Source organism: Lithobates pipiens, unplaced genomic scaffold, assembly GCF_037356315.1.
Source record: "Lithobates pipiens isolate NorthernLeopardFrog02 unplaced genomic scaffold, aLitPip1_a1.2 Scaffold_10, whole genome shotgun sequence".
NCBI lineage: Eukaryota > Metazoa > Chordata > Amphibia > Anura > Ranidae > Lithobates > Lithobates pipiens.
Window position 1 is genome coordinate 33,145,551 of NW_027507686.1, and position 25,880 is coordinate 33,171,430.

Consider the following 25,880-nt stretch of genomic DNA (forward strand, 5'->3'; position numbering starts at 1 on the left):
TTTTAGACATATCTTCCTAATAACATACTGAAGAAAAATATACATGTCTATTACTTTGTAACTCTTCAGAGCAGATCTGGGCAGTTGTGTTCCAGTGTCTTGTCTTCTCTGGTTTGATGTATCTAAATAAAGTTTATATAAAGTCTGAACCTTTTTTTGGGGTGTGGAAGGTTGGAACCTCTGCCAGGTTTTTCTTGCTATCTCTGTCCCCAGGAGGGAGATTCCCTCTCTCTGTTCGCCCTGGTGTCACCAGTACAGAAAGTTATGGGAAATCCAACAGTTTATAATTGATACCTGTTGTAAGTCATCCTTAAAACCAAGCGTAAGCACCTGAAATCGGGAAGCCACACACCAGCTGAAATATGAAATCATGCTTGAAAGGGAGGGATTACCTGCTCTATAGCTAATCAGTGGGGGTGAGACACTTGGGCTGCATTACAGGAAGGGAAATCTCAGGATTAAGCCACCTATGTGCAGATGTGCAAGAATAGTCAGAAAGCAGGCCAATGCATCAAGTCTGTGAGATTGCTGGTTCCAATTTGTGTTGTCACCGTCTTGTTTCCTAGGCAGCATTACATCACGGGGGGGGGGGGGGGGGGGGAGTGAGAGGAGAATGTTCTACTTTTACATATGTACCAACTTAAAAAAAATCCTATATAGAGGTTGCAGCTGTGCAGTAAATAGGTTTTTATTTAGAAGTATTAAAGTTAACAATGACGCAGCTGTGCTTTTAGTTGTTTGTCTGGAATTGCCCTTTAAGCAGGTGTATTCAGTGACAGGGTGTCCTCTTAGCACTGTATCCGTTTCTGTTTTTCAGGATTGATCATGCTGATTGGTTGGCTGCAGGGAAAGCCTCTCCTTAGTATGTTCACCATTGGTGTCAGGTAAGTTGTTCCCAGCAGGATCTGAGCACTTGATGTACATCGCTGCCTGTCACATGTCTCACCCCGCAGCCTCTGCATCACATGACTTACCCCGCAGCCTCTGCATCACATGACTTACCCCGCAGCCTCTGCATCACATGACTTACCCTGCTGCCCCTTCTGTCACATGGCACACCTCAAAGCCTCTGTTGCACAGCTGGGTGCCCCCGGGATGGGGAACAAGGCGTTCCCAGCAATTGTGTTGCTGAACTCTGACATACATACTTGTCTAAACAATACATAAAAAGCCATTGCATGATAACAAAGTGACAAGCTGAATAATTTTAATGAAAGAAATGCCAGAGATGAACGGATCTGTCACTCTGGAAATATGTTTTTCATCATTCAGTTGTGTAACAATTAATGTCTCATTTCAGAACTATTTCATTGTGTAGAGACAGCTGGCCTCTTGGCAGATGTCTGGCTGAATGCGCCTCTATCTTATATCATATCTTATTTGATGTAGGGGGACTACTGTGGTGTCCGGTTAGAGAGACTACTATGTTGTCTATGTAAGGGGGCTACTATGGCATCTGTGTAGGGGGGCTACTATGGTGTCTGTGTAGGGGGGCTACTATGGTGTCTGTGTAGGGGGACTACTATGGTGTGCGTGTAGGGGGGGGCTACTATGGTGTCCGTGTAGGGGGGCTACTGTGGTGTCTGTGCAGGGGGGCTACCCGGGCATCCATGTAGGTGAACTGCTTTGGTGTCCAGGTAAGGAGATTACTGTGGTGTCCGTGTAGGAGGGCTACTATGGTGTCCGTGTAGGAGGGCTGCTATGGTGTCCGTGTAGGGGGGGGCTACTATGTTGCCCTTGTAGGGGGGGCTACAATGGTTCCCGTGTAGGGAGGGCTACTATGGTGTCTGTGTGGAGGGCTAACAGGATATCCATGTAGATGGACTACTATGGTGTTCAGGTAAGGAAATTACTATGTGCAGCTGTGTAGGGGGGCTACTGTGATGTCCATGTAGGAGGGCAACCGGGGTAAACATGTAGGTGGACTATTATGGTGTCTAGGTGAGATTTTTTACTGTGGTATCTTTGTAGGAGGGCTACTATGGTGTCTTTGGAGGGTGGTTACTATTGTGTCCACCTATATAGATGCCCCAGTAGCCCCCCTTCACAGACTACTATAGTGTCCATGTAGGGAGATTACTGTGGCATCTGTGTAGGAGGGCTACTATTGTGTCCATGTAGGACATCTTCATCGGTCGGCCTTTTGTAACGACTTTCATCCTTCCTACCAAAGTAACGTTATCCCTGTCTGTACTCTGTATGTGTTAATTAACTACCATCAGGCTGTGTAGGAGACAGCCCAAGGTTAAAGGTGTTTACCATACTCCCCTATCACCCAATGCACCATTGAAGCCATATTAATCATCCCAGTTCTTCCTGGGCATGTAGGGGCGTAAACCCTTCTCGGGCCCTCCCATAGTTCAGCACTTGGTGCCTGTGAATCAGAAGACATAGTAGGGTCACATAAAGATTGCCCTTGGGTTTTTCTTGCACTGGTTGGTTATTGTTTTTTTGTTCTCTCCTTGTAGTTTGGCAGTGGCTGCTATTCCTGAAGGTCTGCCAATTGTTGTCACCGTAACACTGGCACTTGGTGTAATGAGGATGGCCAAAAAGAGAGTCATTGTGAAGAAGCTGCCGATTGTGGAGACTCTAGGTAATCCTACGAGACCCGTCAGAGCCAGAACTGGATCATCCACAAGGAACGTAGGCAAGAGCTTAGTGCCCGGTGGATGTCCAGAGGGCTCAACTACTGTATACCCTTCATGGATATAAAGCAGAAATAATTCTTTTGAGTTTGTGTAGATATCTGAGAATAAGTTTCTAGACAAGACCAGCAAACATTTTCCTGTTACTGCTGAGGAGGATAGAGTGTCTCTGGGGCACACAGTTTATGTCAGCAAACTGACTAATGATTGGTGTGCACACCTGACAGTTTCTTGTCTGATTGATTCAATGTATATTTCAAACACATCACACACATCTATCTTCTTTCAGGTTGCTGTAATGTCATCTGCTCAGATAAGACTGGAACACTGACCGCCAATGAGATGACTGCCACCAAACTAGTCACATCTGATGGCTTACATGCAGAGGTGAGCTGTCTTCTTTTTTTTTTTTTTTTCCAGGAAGGCCCATATTTGCCCCCAACTCACAGCCAGATGCTCATCCAGATTGTGTTCTGGTTGGAGTGTTGTTGGCATTCCTATTTTCTTTCACAACACTATGGAACATTAACTATAAGACCAGAGTATGTGAACCCCCATCCCAATAACTGAGTTCAGGTGTTTCAAGTAAAGGGTCCTGGTAATACTACATAATACAAAGACGTTTTAGACAATTGTGCTCTTCCAACCTAGTGGTAACTGTTTGGAGAAGACCCTTTTCTTGTACCAGCATGACTGTCTCACTGTGTACAATGCCAGCTCCGTAGAGACATGGTTTGACCAGTCTTGTGAGTAGGAACTGGAAGTATCCTGCACAGAGCTGAGCACTCAACCCTACTGAACACCTTTGCGATGGAAGACCGATTGTGAGTCAGGTCTTCTCATGCAATATCCTGACCTCATAAATGGACACTAACTCTCACATACATTATTCAAAATCTTGTGGAGCGTCTTCCAAGATTTGTGGAGGATGTTGTAGCCACAAAGCGGGGAAGGGGCGGGATTGTAACTTTATATTAATGGGCATGCAGTGGGTGGGAATCTCATACTAATGGCCATTGTGAGGGAGCCAACTCTTTATAAATGGCCATTGTGAGGGAGCCAACGATTTATAAATGGCCATTGTGAGTGAGCCAACTCTTTATAAATGGCCATGGGGGTGCCAACTCTTTATAAATGGCCATTGTGAGGGAGCCAACGATTTATAAATGGCCATTGTGAGTGAGCCAACTCTTTATAAATGGCCATGGGGGTGCCAACTCTTTATAAATGGCCATGGGGGTGCCAACTCTTTATAAATGGCCATGGGGAAGCCAACTCTTTATAAATGGCCATGGGGGAGCCAACTCTTTATAAATGGCCATGGGGGGAGGGGGGACTGGTTATAAATGGCCATGGGGGGCAACTATTTATAAATGGCCAAGGGGCAGGGGCAACTATTTATAAATGGCCAAGGGGCAGGGGCAACTATTTATAAATGGCTATGGGGGGGGGGGCAACTCCATATAAATGGCCATGGGGAAGGGGGGGGTCAACTTCATATTAATGACCATGATTTTGGAATAGACTGTCCAACAAGCTCATATACTGTATATGTAATGGTCGAGGGTCCACACACTTTCAGCTACGTCATGTAGGAATAGATGAGGGTGATGGGTTCTCTCCAATGATTAGAGGACATTATGATAATTATGAGCTCCTTATCAGTAATCTTAGTCGGCTTCATAATTTTCATATAACTTTTCTGTGCAATACCCTTTTTTCTTCATGGTAAATTTATTGGGGGAAATATGTAAGGTGCAGCTGGCTTCCTCTTAGGTCATCCCATAGAACAGAATTTTAGCTGTATCCTGGAAGCCTCCTTTAGTCTACAATAGTTGATGGCTTGGACTCCTTTATGGCTGAGAAGTTTGTACTGTATTTGTAGTATTTTCCATGTTCCATGGCTCATCTTTCATTGGTGGTCGAATCTCTTCTCTTCTATTTTCTGCTCAGGTCACTGGCATTGGTTACGACGAAAAGGGAACTGTGAACTTGCTGCCTACCAATGAAGAATTGCGGGACTTCTCCAACATATCCGTAGGAAAATTAGTAGAGGTAAAGCCTAATCTATGCAACACGTAGTACTTCTCACCATGAAATGTCCAAATATACCACAGTTTGGGTAATCATTACGTAATATTAAAATAAGCGAGTTGTTACCCATTTGGTGTGAAGAGTAATAAAGTGTATGTATATTCATATTTCGCCCCTGAGGCTAGCAGTTTTGATGTGGGAGGAGCTAAAGAGCCTTTTATGCAATTAGAGGATCGCAATGCTGATTGTCGGTGGTGTTTCCCCTGGTGATGTTGACTGTATTGCCTGCATCAGACAAAGTCTGTATTCCAAGGTATATTTATTGTTTTATTCTCAATAACAGGCTGGATGTGTCGCCAACAACGCCATCATTCGCAATGGCACCTTGATGGGACAGCCAACAGAGGGTGCGTTGCTCGTCCTGGCAATGAAGGTACTTGTACAACAGCTGCCTTTATCACCTTAAGATATAGCTGCTGCCCCCCCCCCCCCCCCCCCACACTCTTGTAATTGGCTTACTGCCTTTGCCATAAGTCTGTGCAGACATCCAAAGTTAAGCTGGCTGGTCCCTAGTGTGAGTGACATCCCTGGCCAAGCCACTTAGAATTCAGCAGGATTACTGGGATGAGCAAAGTATCTACACAACAGAAGTTGGTGAGACTCTTCAAACAACGGTGCTGAAATCTTTGAAGATTGTGATAGACAAAGAACGCTTAATTATTAGATGCCACTCCCTGGAATCGCTTTGCTCTGGTTGCGCGCCCAGAATGGCGGGCACTGGCTGCGCACAGTGGGGACGAAGGTCTGTGTGTACGCCGGATAGATATGTAAAGAATTTAGTAAATAAGCAGCTTCGCCCGGGAAAAGCTGGTTCTTCTCGTAAAATATCCCCACCCTACCCTTTACTTTTCACTTTGAATTCCTGAAAATATACAAACGCTCACAACATACAAATATAAAAAAAAAATTTTTCCCACTTCTAACGATGTTTGACGTTGAATGAAATGTTTCTATAGGTTGAACTGGATGAAATTCTGTATCTTTTCCACCTTGTCTAATCATGTCGCTAATGAAATGGATGATTGGGTGACTCAGGGAAAATGAGGCTTTCTGCCCCCAGATTTGATTTACCCAGTTAAAGGGCATCTTTTGGCAGTGGCAGGGTGACAAGCTGTGATTGGAGGATGGCTCTGTCCAGTGACAGATCTGCATATTAAATCCAAGGATTCTGTTCACACCTGTGATTTATCGCACATCTGGCAACAGTACAGGACAGGGGCTGACTGGCAACTTTTGGCCCAGGGGACAAGTACAAGCCAGTGGTGCAGCAACTGGGCCCCCTTCCTGCCCTTCTCCTTCTCTGCCTCCTGCCGACCCCACCCCAGGCTGAAGCTTTGCTCCTGGTACTCTGCTCACAGGGCGGTAGTGGCGGCCGCTCTATAAGGGGCGTTGCCCCCCCTAAACCACATGTGGGGCGCCGGGCGCATGAACTCCAATTATTTTATTTTTGTGAACCATGTGATTGGACCCTGAGGCTTTAATTGGCTTCAAAAAAGGGTGGGCTGTGCCCCGAGCCCACCCACTTAATTAATATTCGCTATTGTCTTCCTGCTTCTCCTCCAAGCCAATCCAGGAAGCGCGAGGAGCTCGATTGACCAAGAGGAGAAGCGGTTGTATTGGCCGGTACCAGGGACGGGGAGGATGTCATCGGCTCTGCATCACTACCAAGGGCCTGACCACGTGAAGTACCACCCACTGGGGGGGTGGGTCTATTTCAGTCTGTTTGCCACCCCCGGGGGGGATCGAGTGGTTTGTTTGGCCCCCCCCCCGGCTGGTACTCGGCTGGGGCGGGTCAACGCCTGCTGTTCTGACCCTAGGTTCCTGACCTGGCTGGCTGGCAGGCCCGGGACAAGGAGTGGGAGGGAGGGGCGGCTGCCCTGGGCACAATGGTTTTATGTAGGGATGGGGGCGCCTTCTTTTGCAAGGCTGACAGAAGTAGTGACAGAGGCAGTGATTTTAACAAGTGACTGCTAAATGTAGGATCCCCATGAACGGGGGGGGGGGGGAGGGGGGGTGCAGTTTGGCCCTGGGCGCTGGATGACCTTGTCCCAGCACCCCAGCACTGCCTGCCACAAGCTGGGGCTACTTGGTCGGGGCAGGCCAGGGAAGCGTTACACCATCAATGAAGGGGGAAGGGGGGGGGTTTGGATGGACTGCGATTTATGCTTGTCCTCATCCCGCATTCGATGAGGAACCAGCGGGGACTTTTTACTCCTCTTTACCAGGAAGCCTATAGGCATGTCTGCGGCGGAAACGGTGCAGCCTTTTTACAGGGCATTAAAGTATGCTGGGAATTAAGTAACTCCTGTACCTTTTTTAAATGTTGAGTTGGACACGTATTTTTCTTTTTTTTTTTTTACGCAACAAATTCACATATTTTTTTGCTGTGTTTAAGGTGCCATTACCAATGAATGGCAACGCAGGTACAACAGGGGTTTTGTAAATGTGTGGTTTTAATTGCGTTCACAAAATTTTAAATGTGATAGCAGCCTAGGTGTGTTTCTGGCCCTATAGACTTCAATGGGGGGTGCATGAATAAAAATGCATAAAAATGATGCAAGGAAAGCGTGGTGTGCCGGTTTGATCATTTATATTTTTTGATATCCTATCTGTCATATGGAAGTGTGGCATCAGGAATTGCTGTACAAAAAAGCAGTAAGAGGAAAAGAGATTTCATCTCCAAATACAGAAAGGTTTCTTCACAGTAAGAGCTGTGAAAATGTGGAATAGACTCCCTGCAGAGGTGGTTCTGGCCTGCTCAGTAGATTGCTTTAAGAAAGGCCTGGATTATTTCTTAAATGTACATAATATAACTGGGTACTAACATTTATAGGTAAAGTTGATCTGGGGAAAAGTGCAATGGCGGACAGCGGTACTATAGAAACAAGTGAGGAGAAGTTCAGCGCAGTGAGTGCTAGTACAATCCGCAGTTTATATACAGCACAGTAGAAGTACACTATATTGTCAAAAGTATTGGGACACTTGCATTTACATGTACGTGAGCTTTAATGGCATTCCAAAGAGCTATAATTAAAGCGGAGTTCTGCTTAAAAAAATAAAATAATAAATTAAGCCAGCAGCTACAAATACTCCAGCTGCTGACTTTTAATCGGACACTTACCTGTCCCAGGGTCCAGCGATGCAGGGGATCGAAGCCCCACTCCTCTCTCCCCTCCTCTCTGCAGCGCCAGCATTGTAACTGTGGGCGTCCGGCTGTGGCTTCACAGCCGGGCACCCACTGCGCATGCATGAGCCGCGCCGTGACTGGCCAGGCAATTATCTGGGACCTGTAACATGTCCCAGGTGATTCCTGAGGGGGAGGGGGGAGAGGTGATCTCCCTTCAGGTGCCGCAGTGCACCGGGGGAGGAAGTGGAAGCTAGGACCCAAAAAAAATGACATGCCAAGTGTGGCATGTCAGGGGGTCACCTCACTTTAAGCAAAGTTCAATTTTTGGGTGGAACTCCACTTTAAGCACCACTAACGGTGTAAAAAGCGTCAACCATCTACATCTGTACCTGTGACTCTGTTGGTATGTTGTCCACGTCACATCAATAAAGGTATTAAATTGAAGAGCGGCTGTCCATTTTTCTTTCCTTTACTAACTTAATGGCATCCCAGTCTCAGTTCATAGGGTGCATTTGTGAGGTCAGGCACTGATGTTGGCTGAGAAGGCCTGGCTCGCAGTCTCTGCTCTAATTCATCCCAAAGGTGTTCTATCGGGGTTGAGGTAAGGACTCTGTACAGGCCAGTCAAGTTCCTCCACCCCAAACTCGCTCATCCATGTCTTTATGGAGCTTGCATTGTGCACTGGTCCAAATCATTTGGTAGAGGGGGGATTATCATGTGGGGTTGTTTTTCAGGGGTTGGGCTTGGGCTCCATTGGCATACCAAGACATTTTGGACTATTTCATGGTCCCGGCTTTGTGGGGACAGTTTGGGGATGGCCCCTTCCTGTTAAAAAATTACTGTGCACCAGAGCACAAAGAAAGGTCCATAAATACATGGATGAGCAAGTTTGGGGTAGAAGAACTTGACTGGCCTGCACAAAGTCATGACCTCAACACCTTTGAGATGAATTGGAGCGGAGGCTGCGAGGCAGGCCTTCTTGTCCACCATCAGTGCCTGACCTCGCAAATGCGCTTCTGGAAGAATGGTCAAACATTGCCATAGACACACTCCTAAACCTTGTGGACAGCCTTCCCAGAAGAGTTGAAGCTGTTATAGCTGCAAAGGGTGGGCCAACTCAATATTGAACCCTACAGACGAAGATTGGGATGCCATTAAAGTTCATGTGCACATAAAGGCAGGTATCCCAATACTTTTGACAATATAGTGTATCTGTTTATGGTTTCTATGGCTTTGTCCATTTAATGTAGAGAAGACTTGTGGGGTCACCTTGCTCTCCGTGCCCTCGACTGTTCCATATAATACATTTTTCTAGTGTAGAATCGCATAATATACTCCGTTTTCCGATGCCCGTTGTTGCTGTCTCTGATACCCCGTAATGAATGATTTTACACGCTGCCCACACAATGGAGGTAATCCTCACCTGTCAGTAAACTTTCTCCATCACTCCCTGGGAACTTTGACAATAAGAAACCTGTTTTGTCACCCTTCACAAGGAGACTGCATTGTTTTGCCTGCTCCATTGTTTTACCGGTGACGTCGGTTTGGCGGGATGCATTGTGATCCTACACTTTGCCCTGCTGTGGTTAATGTGTGTAAATAATCAAAGAGTCTCAGCGCTGTGTAAACAGCAGTCATTCCTTCTGAGAACTGGACGTCAATACATGATGGATCTTCAGAACTATTTTTTCCCCCGTGCGTCCTTGAGATGAACTCGCCCTGCTGGGAGGCGGAACTTCTGTCTGAGCCAATGTTCTGTCGGATAGTGCCCGCTATCGAGAAGTGCCCCGGATGTACTGCGCATGCGCCATACGGAGCAGCACAACAGCCGATTTTACGATCAGCTGTTGCGATGGCTCCAGCGCACAATAGCAAACGGAAGAAATGTTTCTGTCAAATTGTGCCTGGCGCTGGCAAGGTGTGCTCAAGACGGTGAGGGGCGGATTTGTACATGTTGGGGGCAGATTGTAAAATTATGGGCAGTGTTGCAAAGATCGGGGTTTTTTTTTAAATGATGCCTCCTGACGGTGAGGGGCAAATTTGTACATGTTGGGTGCAGATTTTTAAAAGATGGGCACGCCCCGCAAGGCGTCCAGGAAAAATAGCAGAATAAAATTAGTTTTGCAGCACTGTCCATTATTTAAAAATCCACCCCCAACATGTACAAATCTGCCCCTCACCGATCTGAACACGCCTCGCCAGCGTGATGCACAATCTGACAGAAAAATTTCTTCCGTCGGCTATTGTGTGCAGGCGCCGTCTCGCCGTCACAACAGCTGATCGTAAAATCGGCTGTTGTGCTGTTCCGTATGGCACACGTGCAGTACATCACAGGCACTTCTCGATAGCGGCACTATCCAACAGAACACCGGAATTAAAACTCCTAGGGCTAGATTACACTTTCTTCAAAACATGGCTTCGGACATGCTTTGTTAAAGCTTTCTGAACGCCAGTCACAGCTCCCGTCTAAATAAAATGGTTAGCTTACAGTCCTGTTTACACCTGCTTTTGTTTGGTGCTTCGGTGAGGCTGTGTTGGAGCTTCGGTGAGGCTGTGTTGGAGCTTCGGTGAGGCTGTGTTGGAGCTTCGGTGAGGCTGTGTTGGAGCTTCGGTGAGGCTGTGCTGGAGCTTCGGTGAGGCTGTTTTGGAGATTCGGTGACGCATTGGCGGAGCTTCGGTGACGCATTGGCGGAGCTTTGGTGGGGCTTCAAGTGAGCTTTGACTTTTTTTTTTTTTATCGAAAATCATGCAAACATACAGCTTATTAATAAAAACATATTTACACAAAAATAAACAACAACTGAACAAAAACAAGTACGCTTACATCAGCAAGTAAAGAAAACCGTTTCCTGTCAAGATAACATATTAAGAAACATATTTTAATGACAACAAAAAATATTACAAACCCTGAACCTCAACTTAAACGCAATCCAGGCTAAGAAACCTTTTGAGATTTAATCGCCACCAGGATGTGATTCCAAAACCCCCCATTAACCCCTCCCCCCACATCATTCAGCTTGCATTCTGCACCAGTCACCCTCATTCCATTCCCACCTCCCCCTCCACCATCATCCAGTCCATCCCTCACTCCACCCCTCGGTGTCTGCCAACCTCCAGCCGCACTTCTACCATGCCGAGGAGGAGGGGTTGGCAACACCATACATTCTGGTCCAGCATCCTCCACTACACTAGGAGAAACAATGAGTGCAGACACAGACTTGACAGCCACACTTTCTGACACTAACTGGGAGACCACAGACTCAGGGGACACTGACACCACAGAGGGCCTCACAGACAAAGATTCTTATGAGACAGAGACACTAGGATCCCCTGGTACAACCTCTGCCAACCCAGACCCTTCTCCATTTGGACGGAAAAATTCCTCCACCAGCTCTGGCTTCATTGTACAAAGCCTCAGGGCACCGGCTATAAAGGGTGACCAACCTTATCACATAGGTTACATTTAATGATGTTGCAGTCCATTGCCAGATGCCCCAGTTCCTGACACAAAGAGCACTTCTGTTCTGGACATTTAGAGGAGTAATGCCCCTTGACTCCACATTTATGTCACACCCTAGGTTGACCAGAGTAGAAGACAGTAATCCTATCTCTACCAATAAAGGCAGAGGAGGGCAAATGCTGGACCACATTCCCACACACTATCAACCTCATTGACACTGACCACCCACCTGTCCAGCTTCCTCTATCATCCACAATCTTTTTTTGGGGGTCACAACATTTCACCAAACCTCCTCAACCAGATCCATAAATCCTGGGGGGGGGGGGGGGGGGTATAGACTCATTCCTACTCAGGATAGTCACATTCTTAACCAAGGGCTGACATGAGACAACTTTGGGGACAAGCCCCTTCCAGTCTGGCTGGCCCCCATATACATGCTCAAACCCCTCCCAAAACAGATCCAGCAACTCTGGACGCACAAATGATAAATCATATTCATAGGAACCAGCCAGACTCCTAACAGCATAAATATCCTCCGCCTTAAATCCCATGGCTAGGATCTTATCCACAACCTACCTCCTGATAGGTGGAATATCCTCCTTCCCACCCAAGCTGTACCACATTTCTGCATTTAATGGAAGGTGTGTTAGGTGAAAGTCATACAACTGCCTCCCTTCCACCCCCAGCAGCGTGACTTTGTCCCGACACAGCCTTAGCATAATTCCTAACTGGGGCAGATGACACATTAACTAGTTGCATAGGAATATTAACTGGCTGCATAGGAACCTCTGAAATCTGGTTTGGTGAATTACCCACCACCTGATCCTCCCTCCTCCCCTCCAGCACAACATAGTCACAGAAGTACCACAGATACCAGCAGACTCATCATCAAGTAAAGTCTTCTGTTTCGAAAAAACACCAGCTGTTTCAGCGTTCATACGGTTCTCCTGCTCCGTAGTTCAAATGTTCATGCGACATTCCTGCTCCACACTGTTAGTGTCCATGTGGGACTCCTCGCAACCAGCTCTTCCTGCATTCCCTGCAGATTTCAAGGATCTGTTGGCAGATGCATTCTCGGGAAGGTCCTCCACACATTGAGAGAGCTTTTCAGTAAGCACTCTATTATAATGATCCTCATCTGATGGGTCGGTACCGCTCAAGGGAGATTCCATTTCTGTAATGACCTGCAGCAATCTGTCATTTTTTTCAGCCTCCTCCTGAGATGACCCAGGCTGCTGGGGAGGGAGAGGGGCAGATACTGACTCAGACATGACAGATCCTGAGACAGGGGTAGTACTGGGGCCACCAAGTGAAGCCACTTTCTTACCCCCATCCATACTGTCGCCGTTGCTCTGGTATCCACACCCTGGCTTGTACTGGCACAGGCACTTTCCGTCATCTGTTGGAATCTCTCCTCATTCTCACACAAGTGACCAAATTCTCCTGCTTTTTCAATGCCTCTTCCAGAGACTTCAGCTTGGAGGCTTCCCTCTTACCGTTTCCAGACTTACTGTGCAGGGATTTCTTTTTCCTGAGATCCTCTTTCATGACAGCAAGTTTCTGTTCCTCTTTAGCAGTGAGGCAAAGTCTGTTCACCACTCTATCCTGGTGGACTGGTAAGGATTACTCTTGCATAGGGACAGGCCCAGGATCCATTACAGCTTGAGTACATGGAGTAGGCCTCAGTGCCTCTGGAGAGCCTCCAACTTCACCTTCCCCAACATGGTCGATGCTTGTAGTACATCCAAAACAAAAAAAAAAAAACAAAAATGTGTTAATAAACACACACTAGAGAGTAAAACTACATAATTTTATTAGCTATATATAGCAAATTACAAAACAGCAATCTAAATCCCCTCGTCCCTTACAGATAGAACAAAAGGAATTCCCATAGGTAGAAAATGACTTCCACTAGTTCTATATCCATTAAACCAGACAATCCATCTAATCCATCCTACCCACAATGAAGGTGGAGATATGCAGTCCGTGAATCCCTCCCTCCCTTGATACAGAGCACTCCCAAAAAACACCTGTTGTTAACCCCAGCCACCTGGGGCGAGGACTGAACTGAAAGTTTTCCTGTAAAGAACAGTGTGATACTGTTATACAGAATTGTTCACACTGTTCAATTCAGAATTACACAATGAAAGCAGCCTAGAAACTGTGCACAGATTGTATAACCCAAACGTCAGAAGTCACTCGAAAACATAAAAAAAAGTCATAAAAAAGATATAAAAAGAAACATCAAAAATATGTTGCAATAGTTCAAGGCAATTCTTATGAAGAAAAGGAGATCTATTTCTCTCAATGTATACATATTTTTTTTTGGTAAAGTGCTTCTTGCTGTTTTTTCATGCTGCACAAATGGTACGTGATAGACACTAAATTGAATTCATATACACTGCAGTCCAGGTTAGTCAGATAAACAAAGCCACATATATTCAGTGTAACCTATAGTCGAGGTGCCCACAGTGTGTAGGTATATCCTTTAGACCACGGACATGCAATTAGCGGACCTCCAGCTGTTGCAAAACTACAAGTCCCATCATGCCTCTGCCTCTGGGTGTCATGCTTGTGGCTGTCAGAGTCTTGCTATGCCTCATGGGACTTGTAGTTCTGCAACAGCTGGAGGTCCGCTAATTGCATATCCCTGCTCTAGACGATCAAAGCCTTGATTAATCATATACAAAGCTCTTTTGGTTACTTACTGATCACTGGTTGTTTGGTAATCTCTTCAGTGTGTAGTGAGATTCCTTTTGCCGGTCATATACATACCAATTTTCTCCAGCTAATTGCTTGTCCTATCAAACTCTGGTCCGTATTTCATGCAATGTATCAGTGTGTCCATAGGGTAGCAAACCAAGGACTGATGTTCAAATCACATCCATAGTCATAGTGTCCGCACTAGTAAATTGGTTCTCCATATACAGGTTGCATTCCTAGCTATCCAACAGGTACCCGTTCAGAGTCCTGAAGACCATAAAGAGGAGTGTTAGCAGGGGTCGGTGAATAGTGGGTGTGCTCACCCAACATGAAAAGCTTACATGTTTCGTTCCTCACAAAGCGGAACTTCGTCAGAGCTGCTTCTCTCAGCTGAGATCACAGCAGAGTGAGCCAACAGAACCCTGCAGAACAGCACCACCTGGTGGAAAAGCTCCTCTTGTGCAGAGACTGATGTGACTGGCTCAGTGTTCTCTGTACAGCACTGTGTAGAGGTCAGAGCTATATAAATGTGTAATATCCATGTAGCCAGGTCTCTGGCCTCCTCTAGTCTAATGAGGACTTTCAAGGCCAAAGATAGCTGACATCCTTCTGTATGTGGTGGGTTGTGAGGCATAGTGGGTGCAAAGATGGTGAAAGTCATTGAGCGTCAGACACTTCTTGGATTTAAAAAAAGGTTTTATTTCTCTTAACATTCCTTTTTGTATTTTTGGGGGGAGAGAGGGTTAGGGCCAGGACACTCTTTGTAGTTGAAAACTCAATTAGCAGACTCTATGACTTCAATAGGAGGACAGCCGTGCAGGGAAAGGCCCCCAGCAAGAAATCACATGCAGAAATGCTGTCTCCTATGGTAACAGTCTCTAATAGTTCCTAACACAAAGCTTTCTTTCAGCTTCACTTCAACTTCTCCTTGTAGTTCTTCCATACACTGAGGTCCCGGTCTCTCACTGGACCCGCTCATTCACTGCCACTGAATCCCTTGAGCTCTGTCAATCTTCACGGTGGTATCTTCCTCAAGCGTCACCTCTGCCTCTCTGCTTGGTACTTAGCTTGGCATCCAAGATACCTCTCAAGCTTCACCCCTCTGGCCTACAATCCCTGGCTTGATACACAAGGCTGCTCTGCAAGCGTCATCTCCACTGGTTGGGTCCCTGGCTTTATTACCACTGAAGTTTCCCGATTCTTCTCCGGTTGGTGAGAATACTGCTCCAGTACATGCTTCAGTTACTTACTGTGGTCCCTGGTAGTAAGGTGGTTGGTCCCTTTCTAGTGACAGCTTCCCCTTTACCTCCGACCATGACAGGTTCTCGGGCCAACAGAACCATCACTTCTGGTTGGACTGCAAGTCGCAATCCCAACCCTGCACTGCTCTCTTGCCTCTTGATAGGCCCTCACACAGCCCAGCAGCCAGATGTGCCCGGGATAGGCCCAAATTTTGGCCTAGCAGCCCAGGCAAAAGGACACACGTCCAGCAGACAGCCGTCCAGGTGGCACAGAACACAGATTTCAATACTCCACCCAAATATATAGGCTCTCCCAGCAGGTCAAAGGGTTCAAGAAAACCCCTGCCCATTGGCTGAGATACCCCATATAACCATAACCTGAACTTGGGTTGCCCTTCTCATATCTAGTACCACCAAGTGCCCGGCTACCTAGTGGTAAAAGAGAAAAAGTGCAACAAGGCCAAACTTAGGCAAAAATCAATAGATCTCTATCAATCAACCAGGATAACTACTCCTGGCAAGTAAATTTGTGAGGTGCTCCCTACCTAAACTACAGGGTGCTACACCAATATTACCTGACTGCTGGGGACATTAAAGTGTAAGTTCCTCTGGTGCAGAGACTGATGTGACTGGATCACTGTCCTCTGCACATCACTACGGTATGTGTCAGAGCTATGAAAATGCATAAATGATCATGTGTGACTGTGGGGGGGACATTAGAGTGTAAGCTCCTCTGGTACAGGGACTGATGTGATTGGCTTAGGGTTCTCTGTGCAGCACTACAATATGTCAGTGCTAAATTAATTTATTATAGTGTGTGACTGTTGGGGGACATTAGAGTGTAAGCTCCTCCGGTGAAGAGTTTATATCAAGTAATAATAATTTCTTCCCATAGATGGGTATGGGGAATTCCAGAGAAAATTACATTCGGAAGAAGGAAATCCCGTTCAGCTCGGAGCAGAAGTGGATGGCGGTGAAATGCACAGACAAAATCGAGGTAAGACTGCGTCCAAATCGCCCCCATGTGTACAGATCTGTCTACAAACCTCTCTTGGTTAGTCATTTCAGATGACTCTTTTTCTTCTTGCCATCCCATAGAATCAGGAGGATGTGTACTTCATGAAGGGGGCCTTCGAGGAGGTGATTCAGTACTGTACGACGTATAACAGCAGTGGGATGGCAATGGCACTCACACCGCAGCAGAAATCCCTATACCTTCAGGAGGAGAAGAACATGGGAAGCCAAGGGCTGAGAGGTAAATGCGCTGAGCACCTTGCCCCGATTGTCTTTTAGAAAATTAGATCGCAATCAGTTAGAAGATCTCCTCATGTGTGCTTGGTGGAACTGCAGCCTCTTGTCAAATGATTCTGTGCCATGTAACCTCCTTGTCATGCTCTGGGGAGTGTGGGTGGTTCTGCAGTGCACTCAGAAGGCAGAGCTGGGAACACAAAGGCTGCATTTCCACAGGTTCGGTGTCAGGACTAATGAGAAGATCAGGAGATCGGGCAAACCCCGGGGATTATCCAGCTGGGTGCAGTAGGTTAATGGCAGGTTCTCCACATCCTCTGCTGAAGAAAATGATGAGTCCCTGACTTCAGTATTCCGACTCATTGACCAGGAACAAGGATGTGGATGAGCACTTCTGACTGTATACCTGGGTTTTTGTTTTTTAAGAATTTATCTTTAATTGGTCTGACAACCAACTGAAAATTCTGGTTGGTTGCTTTAGAATATTACTGCATTGACATATTGAATGAGCCTGGTCGTGTGGCACTGAAACTGTCTGAGTGGGAGCCACGGCGAATGGAATGTACAGACATATCAGGGGGGCGGGGCAGTGACCACACTACAGAGTCGCAAGATTGGCTAGCGGCGCCACTACAGACAGGGATTTGTACGGACTCTATACATTAATCCGGGATTTGCCTCTTCCTCCACAGTGCTGGCGCTGGCCTCTGGATCCGAGTTGGGGATGCTGATGTTTCTGGGGCTGGTCGGAATTATTGACCCCCCGAGAAAAGGGGTGAGCGAAGCGGTGCAGATCCTGCTGGAGTCCGGGGTGTCCGTCAAGATGATCACTGGAGATGCGCTGGAGACAGCTCAGGCTATCGGTGAGAAACGATGTGAATGACATGACTTATAACTGTCATTGTAATGAAGAGAGCGGAGCAAGGGATAGATCTTTTCTCCATATAATGAGAGAAAACTGTCTGCAAATCATAAAGATCCAGAACATTCATTGCTGAGTAAATTGTTTTCTCATAATCCCAAACTTCTTTATTATACAGATTCATAGAGCCGAAAACCTGCTAGATTCCCGGCTGTCATTCTGATCCTCTGGCTTCAGTACTTTAAAGCCCCATACACACTATCAGATTTTCTGCTGGTTTTTGTCTTCAGATTTACCAAAACCATGTAGTGAAGGGCCTGCCTGATTACATACAAACTGAAAGTCCTAAGGTTTGACCTCATATTATATGGTTTTGGTAAATCTGAAGGAAAAAATCAGCAGAAAATCTGATAGTGTGTATGGGGCTTTAGAGTTTGCAGATCAGGAGCTCTGAATTTACACAGACCTCACTAATCTGCATTTGTGTTCTGTTTCAGAGACACGATGTGTTGAAGTCAGAGGATCAGCATGACAGGCAGGCATCTAAGAACATATCAGATCTGAGAGCCTCCATGACAGGTGCACTTTGATCTGCTGGTTGTGGAAGATCTTAGGCTCGGTTCACACAGGGGCGACTTGTCCAGGCGACTTCGCCGCCTGACAAGTCGCGCCCCATTCTGTACTATGGAACCGTTCTAATAGGAGCGACTCAAGTCGCTCCGACTTAGAAAAAAGGTTCCTTTACTACTTTGGGGCGAATTCAGGCGACTTGCATTGACTTCTATACAGAAGTCGTTTTGCAAGTCGCCTCTGATCGTGTGCAGGTCGCGGCGCTGCAAGTCGTGCCGCCCCTGTGTGAACCGAGCCTTACTGTTGGAATCAGCATCATGTTCTCAGTATTGCACTTGGCATCACTTCAGTACCACAATGTCAGGAAAAAAAAAAGGCATTGCCTTCCTAAAGCTTTACCTCACTATTGCCATCCTAAGACTTCACCCCACTATGCCCACCCTTAGGCTTTGTCCCACTATGGCCACCCTGAGGCCTTGTCCCACTATGGCCACCCTGAGGCCTTGTCCCACTATGGCCACCCTGAGGCCTTGTCCCACTATGGCCACCCTGAGGCCTTGTCCCACTATGGCCACCCTGAGGCCTTGTCCCACTATGGCCACCCTGAGGCCTTGTCCCACTATGGCCACCCTGAGGCCTTGTCCCACTATGGCCACCCTGAGGCCTTGTCCCACTATGGCCACCCTGAGGCCTTGTCCCACTATGGCCACCCTGAGGCTTTGTCCCACTATGGCCACCCTGAGGCTTTGTCCCACTATGGCCACCCTGAGGCTTTGTCCCACTATGGCCACCCTGAGGCTTTGTCCCACTATGGCCACCCTGAGGCTTTGTCCCACTATGGCCACCCTGAGGCTTTGTCCCACTATGGCTACCCTGAGGCTTTGTCCCACTATGGCCACCCTGAGGCTTTGTCCCACTATGGCCACCCTGAGGCTTTGTCCCACTATGGCCACCCTGAGGCTTTGTCCCACTATGGCCACCCTGAGGCTTTGTCCCACTATGGCCACCCTGAGGCTTTGTCCCACTATGGCCACCCTGAGGCTTTGTCCCACTATGGCCACCCTGAGGCTTTGTCCCACTATGGCCACCCTGAGGCTTTGTCCCACTATGGCCACCCTGAGGCTTTGTCCCACTATGGCCACCCTGAGGCTTTGTCCCACTATGGCCACCCTGAGGCTTTGTCCCACTATGGCCACCCTGAGGCTTTGTCCCACTATGGCCACCCTGAGGCTTTGTCCCACTATGGCCACCCTGAGGCTTTGTCCCACTATGGCCACCCTGAGGCTTTGTCCCACTATGGCCACCCTGAGGCTTTGTCCCACTATGGCCACCCTGAGGCTTTGTCCCACTATGGCCACCCTGAGGCTTTGTCCCACTATGGCCACCCTGAGGCTTTGTCCCACTATGGCCACCCTGAGGCTTTGTCCCACTATGGCCACCCTGAGGCTTTGTCCCACTATGGCCACCCTGAGGCTTTGTCCCACTATGGCCACCCTGAGGCTTTGTCCCACTATGGCCACCCTGAGGCTTTGTCCCACTATGGCCACCCTGAGGCTTTGTCCCACTATGGCCACCCTGAGGCTTTGTCCCACTATGGCCACCCTGAGGCTTTGTCCCACTATGGCCACCCTGAGGCTTTGTCCCACTATGGCCACCCTGAGGCTTTGTCCCACTATGGCCACCCTGAGGCTTTGTCCCACTATGGCCACCCTGAGGCTTTGTCCCACTATGGCCACCCTGAGGCTTTGTCCCACTATGGCCACCCTGAGGCTTTGTCCCACTATGGCCACCCTGAGGCTTTGTCCCACTATGGCCACCCTGAGGCTTTGTCCCACTATGGCCACCCTGAGGCTTTGTCCCACTATGGCCACCCTGAGGCTTTGTCCCACTATGGCCACCCTGAGGCTTTGTCCCACTATGGCCACCCTGAGGCTTTGTCCCACTATGGCCACCCTGAGGCTTCGTCCCACTATGGCCACCCTGAGGCTTTGTCTCACTGTTGCTTCATGTTGAGCGCCAAACAGCCAACAATGCTCCTTTTTGGCTGTTTCTGGGGAAACTGCTCAGAATCTGATGTAGCAATGAGTGTTCTGCAGTGTTACAATGTATATGGAAGTCGGTGTGCCCGTTTGTACAGATGGTGCCTTAAGAGGTGTGTGGTGACTCCTGAACCACCAAATCCTCATATGTATTAAAGCAATCTAGGTGTGGTGGTGTCCCTTTAAGAATAAGAGTCTTCTGTTATTTTCTATCTGATTAAATCTTGTGTCTTGCGGTGCTTCCGATCATCACATGACACCATCGGTGTATACATTTGCAGAATGTTTGTCATTGTTTTCATTCTTATGATAAATGTAAGAAAATGACCCACAGAGAGAACATGTTAGCTACAGGTGGAGTCTGGTGGCCTGAGCCACTTACTGACTCTGCCCCTGCTCCTGGATCTGTTCCCATCCATCTTCTACATAATATAAAATATATAAATATCCAGGATGGGTGGGAACCCCTCATAATGGGCACAGCAGGTGTACAGACCTGGAAACCCAGCACAGAGATGGTGGGAACCCCTCATAATGGGCACAGCGGGTGTACAGACTTGGGAACTCGGCACAGAGATGCTGGGAACCCCTCATAATGGGCACAGTTGGTGTACAGACTTGGGAACTCGGCACAGAGATGGTGGGAACCCCTCATAATGGGCACAGCGGGTGTACAGACCCGGGAACCCAGCACAGGGATGATGGGAGCCCCTCATAATGGGCACAGCAGGTGTACAGATCTGGGAACTTGGCACAGGGATGGTGGGAACCCCTCATAATGGGCACAGCAGGTAAACAGACCTGGTAACTCAGCACAAGGATAATGGGAACCTCTCTTAATGGGAACAGCAGATGTACAGACCTGGGAGCTCGGCAAAGGGATGGTGAGAACCCCTCATAATGGGCACAGCAGGTGTACAGACTTGGGAACTCGGAACAGAGATGGTGAGAAACTCTCATAATGGGCACAGCTGGTGTACAGACTTGGGAACTCAGCACAGAGATGGTGGGAACCCCTCATAATGGGCACAGCGGGTGTACAGAACTGGGAGCTTGGCACAGGGATGGTGAGAACCCCTCATAATGGGCACAGTTGATGTACAGACTTGGGAACTCAGCACAGGGATGGTGGGAAATCCTCATAATGGGCACAGCAGGTGTGCAGACCCAGGAACCAAGCATAGGGATGGTAGGAACCCCCCATTATAGGCAAAGCAGATGTACTCAGCAATAGAGTCCCTAAGAAATGTAATTGTAGCTTTAACTCTCCAGCATCTGGCACACACCTAAATCTCCATTCTGGGTGGAGTGACCCTTTAATGTGCTTTTTTTTTTTTGTCAGACTTTTCTCTAACATTTTGGCATATTTCCAGGAAGAAGTATTGGTCTGTCCAATGGGCACCTTAAAGCCATTTCGGGGGAGGAGTTGGATGGATTGGATGAAGCGTCCTTGTCCTCTGTGGTCACCAAGGTCTGTGTGACCCCCCCCTTGACCGTCTCAGGTTTTATAATTACCGTTTTACGTCTTGTAGATAACGGCGCTGTGTGTCTTCCCAGGTCTCCGTCTTCTACCGCACCAGCCCAAAGCACAAGCTGAAGATTATCAAGGTAACCCTGTCTCCTGTGTAACCTTTATCTTGTAGATCTAGAATTACAATTCAATAAATAGACTGAATAATTGAATTGATAATTTATCAATAGATAAATTGATTATAGAAAAAAGAACACTGATGATAGAATATACATTTTAATCTTAATTTAATCCATTTTTGTTTTCGTTATATACCTTATTTTAGACCCGGTGATGCCATCATTGGGTCTCTGTGCTTCTCTATGCATTGCAGGCTGATCATGGCAGGGAGAGGCCAGCACTCCTCAAGAGCCCTCCAGTCCTAATACAAGCAGGGGGTGGGGCCTCAGGAGGAGTTATGCAAATATAAAAATTCCTTGAGGGGTGTAGTCCTAGGCAGACTGTATTTGCATAGGTAACACCCGCATGTGAGCCTCCATGATTGAAAGAACTAAAATCTGCTGAATAAAAGGGGAAGGGCAGGGAATAAAGGACTAGATCAGGGGCGGGTCTTGAGATTTCCTGGTGGCCTCTGTTCCGGTGACAACTGTCACATTTTAGATGATTGATCGCTCTCTGTCCTGGCCTCACATCTGAAGAGGCGTGGCCACACACAAGTCCTAATTAATAAAAATGTGTCCACATGTGTCTGACTGTTAATATTGCTGCTTTTCTTTATTAGTTGTATATTGTACATTAGATCTGTTGCTGGTTTTCTGAGTCTCTATGCTGTATGTTGTATTTCAAGGCTCTGCAGCGCACAGGCGCCATTGTCGGGATGACGGGAGATGGTGTAAATGACGCGGTGGCTCTGAAGTCGGCTGACATCGGTGTGGCGATGGGGAAGACAGGAACGGATGTCAGCAAAGAGGCCGCAGATATGATCCTGGTTGATGATGATTTCTCCACAATCATGTAAGTGAATGAATCCAATCACCTGCAGAGTATAGCAATATGATGTATCCGTCAGTGGGACAGAGCAATGTTCTGCAGATCTCTCCAGAGGTCAGTGATGGAATAATCTGCAATATATACATAGTAATATGTGTCTGTCAGGGTTACGATGCGACTGAGCGATGTTCTGCAGATTCTAGAGAGGTCAGTGATGGAATAATCTACAGCATATACAGTAATATGTGTCAGTCAGGGTGGCAATGGGACGGAGCGATGTTCTGCAGATTACATAGAGGTCAGTGATGGAATAGTCGGCAGAATATACAGTAATATGTGTCAGGGTGACGATGGGACGGAGCAATTTTCTGCAGATTCTAGAGAGGTCAGTGATGGAATAATCTGCAGCATATACAGTAATATGTGTCAGTCAGGGTGTCAATGGGACGGAGCAATGTTCTGCAGATTACATAGAGGTCAGTGATGGAATAGTCTGCAGAATATACAGTAATATGTGTCAGGGTGACGATGGGACGGAGCAATGTTCTGCAGATTCTAGAGAGGTCAGTGATGGAATAATCTGCAGCATATACAGTAATATGTGTCAGTCAGGGTGTCAATGGGACGGAGCGATGTTCTGCCGGTTCTAGAGAGGTCGGTGATGGAATAATCTGCAGAATATATAGTAATATGTGTCAGTCAGAGTGGCAATGGGACGGAGCGATGTTCTGCAGATTTCATAGAGGTCAGTGATGGAATAATCTGCAGAATATACAGTAATATCTGTAAGTCGCAATGGGACAGAGCGATGTTCTGCAGATTGCAGAGAGGTCAATGATGGAATAATCTGCAGAATATAAAGTAATATGTGTCCGGGTGACGATGGGACAGAGCGATGCTCTGCAGATTCTAGAGAGGTCAGTGATGGAATAATCTACAGCATATACAGTAATATGATTCAGTCAGGGCGACGATGGGACGGAGCGATGTTCTGCAAGCGGTGAATATTATGTTCGGTTCACATCTCTTGCCGGCGGGGTGTTTGCTCTGTGGCACGGATCACACGGTTATCTGGCGGCACAGAGAACAGTTCGTCTCATTACACAGCACTAATGTCCCGGAACGGATATGTAGTGCGGGTTAATAGATTATAATGGAAGGATAGCCGCACAACACCTGTCTGCTATGTACACTCACCTGACTTCTACATGACTTGCCTCCTGTGTACACAGATCAGGCACCGCCCCCTCATTAAATATAATGACTTGTACACATCAGTCACCCCCCTCCTCCAGTGTCACTGAGTGCAGACAGGAATCGCAGGCCATACACAAGCCACACCTATTATTGGCAGAAGCCTGGCCCTGGAGGGGTTAACTAACTTGAAATCTGTTCTGGCCTTATCTCTGGTTATCCTGCTGAACTTGGGAATTATTTGGATTGAATTTGCAGAGTGAGATCTGACGGTGTCGTATTTCTCACCAAATCTGGATTAAAGCCATGCTCTGTGAAGAAATGTGATCCTTTTTGTTGCCTCCAAACCCAACACCTAAAAATGTCCTTCAAGGAGATTATAAATATATAGAAAAACAGGGCAGGCGCACCGACCTTGAGCATTACCAAAGATAAAATGTATTAAAATGGTAAAAACAAAAGTCATATTTGGAAACAAACGTTAAAAAAGGCTTAACATTACTCCAAGAATTAGGAGCCGTGTCTTCTGGACACCTGCAACCTGGACCGGGTGTGAGGAGGAACCAGATGGCATCGCAAAATGGCTTGCGCATTACGAGGGAGTACTCTCTTCGCTGAGGCTCTGATGAAGAGGGTACTCCCTCGTAACGCATAAGCAGTTTTGCAATGGCATCTGGTTCCTCCTCACACCCGGTCCAGGTTGCAGGTGTCCAGAAGACACGGCTCCTAATTCTTGGAGTAATGTTAAGCCTTTTTTAATGTTTGTGAGTATGACTTTTGTTTTTACTATTTAAATACATTTTATCTTTGGTAATTCGCAAGGTTGTTGCACCCTCCCTGTTTTTCTATGTTTCAGCTTTAAGCACACCCATTGCAAGACCTTTGACTTTCCACACTTTATCCAAAGGGTTGGCTATGCCACCTACACATGGACTAAGTGCCTGAGCGCAGGAGATTGTTTTGTGGTGTTAGGAGATTATAAATGACAGGGTCTCTTAGCGTGGGCTCTATAGGGCCTGCTGAGATCCCACTGGAGGAGGACACACCATTGCCATCCTCCCTGTATGAACCCGCCAACTCTACCCACCAAGTCAAAAATTCTTGTGTGAGCCCTCTAGAGGTGTAACTGGAACTTTCAGGGCCCTGGTGCAAAAAAAAAAACATGAAGCACCCAAACTCCGCCCACGAAGTCCATTTTCCCTGTGTACACCTCCACCAGCTAAGTCTATCCTCCCTATGTATACCTCCAATCTCCGCCCACTAAGTCAATCCTCCCTGTGTACACCTCCAAACTCCACCCACTAAGTCTATCCACCCTGTGTACACCTCCAAACTCCACCCACTACACCATCCCCCCTGTGTGCCCTGTACAAACTCCGCCCACTAAGTCAATCCTCCCTGTGTACACCTCCAAACTCCACCCACTAAGTCCATCCTCCCTGTGTACACCTCCAAAATCCGCCCACTAAGTCCATCCTCCCTGTGTACACCTCCAAAATCCACCCACTAAGTCCATCCTCCCTGTGTACACCTCCAAAATCCGCCCACTAAGTCTATCCTCCCTGTGTGCAGTGTACCAACTCCGCCCACTAAGTCCATCCTCCCTGTGTACACCTCCACACTCCACCCACTACGTCCATCCTACCTGTGTGCACTGTACAAACTTCGCCCACTAAGTCTGTCCTCCCTGTGTACACCTCCAAACTCCACCCACTAAGTCCATCCTCCTTGCGTGCACCCTCCAAACTCCGCCCACTATGTCCAGCCTCCCTGCGTGCACCCTCCAAACTCCGCCCACTATGCCCAGCCTACCTGCGTGCACCCTCCAAACTCCGCCCACTATATCCATCCTCCCTGCGTGCACCCTCCAAACTCCGCCCACTATGTCCATCCTCCCTGCGTGCACCCTCCAAACTCGGGCCCTTCAAGCCCTGTGTTACGGGTATACGTCAGGATGCACAGATAGGAGAACACACCAAGGTGTTGTGCGTTGTCCCAGTTGAAGCTCCTCCTGTTATCTGGTTGGTGATTGGGTTGCTCACAGACGGTATTGTTTTTTCTCATTGTAGGAGTGCCATAGAAGAAGGGAAAGGAATATTCCACAACATCAAAAACTTTGTCCGTTTCCAGCTCAGCACGTAAGTTCCCCTTCACCGTCCTCAATTGTTTATCTGGATTCATGTGGTATCAGTAGAGCTGATGGATTGCTGGGATGTGCTGAGAAAACCATTAAAGG

At 47.4% G+C, this 25,880-nt stretch overlaps 1 protein-coding gene across 1 annotated transcript in view; it reads left to right on the top strand.

Annotated features, from left to right (window-relative positions):
- ATP2C2 (ATPase secretory pathway Ca2+ transporting 2) overlaps window positions 1–25,880 on the top strand; it is a 132,906-nt gene that overhangs the window by 97,045 nt on the left and 9,981 nt on the right. Inside the window, exons 11-22 of the mRNA XM_077453414.1 lie at window positions 818–884; window positions 2,469–2,593; window positions 2,935–3,032; window positions 4,599–4,700; window positions 5,023–5,112; window positions 16,166–16,267; window positions 16,369–16,525; window positions 17,211–17,381; window positions 21,363–21,460; window positions 21,547–21,597; window positions 22,308–22,474; window positions 25,714–25,782. Of these exons, the coding sequence (XP_077309540.1) occupies window positions 818–884; window positions 2,469–2,593; window positions 2,935–3,032; window positions 4,599–4,700; window positions 5,023–5,112; window positions 16,166–16,267; window positions 16,369–16,525; window positions 17,211–17,381; window positions 21,363–21,460; window positions 21,547–21,597; window positions 22,308–22,474; window positions 25,714–25,782 (1,297 nt within the window). The remainder of the gene's footprint in view (window positions 1–817; window positions 885–2,468; window positions 2,594–2,934; window positions 3,033–4,598; window positions 4,701–5,022; window positions 5,113–16,165; window positions 16,268–16,368; window positions 16,526–17,210; window positions 17,382–21,362; window positions 21,461–21,546; window positions 21,598–22,307; window positions 22,475–25,713; window positions 25,783–25,880) is intronic.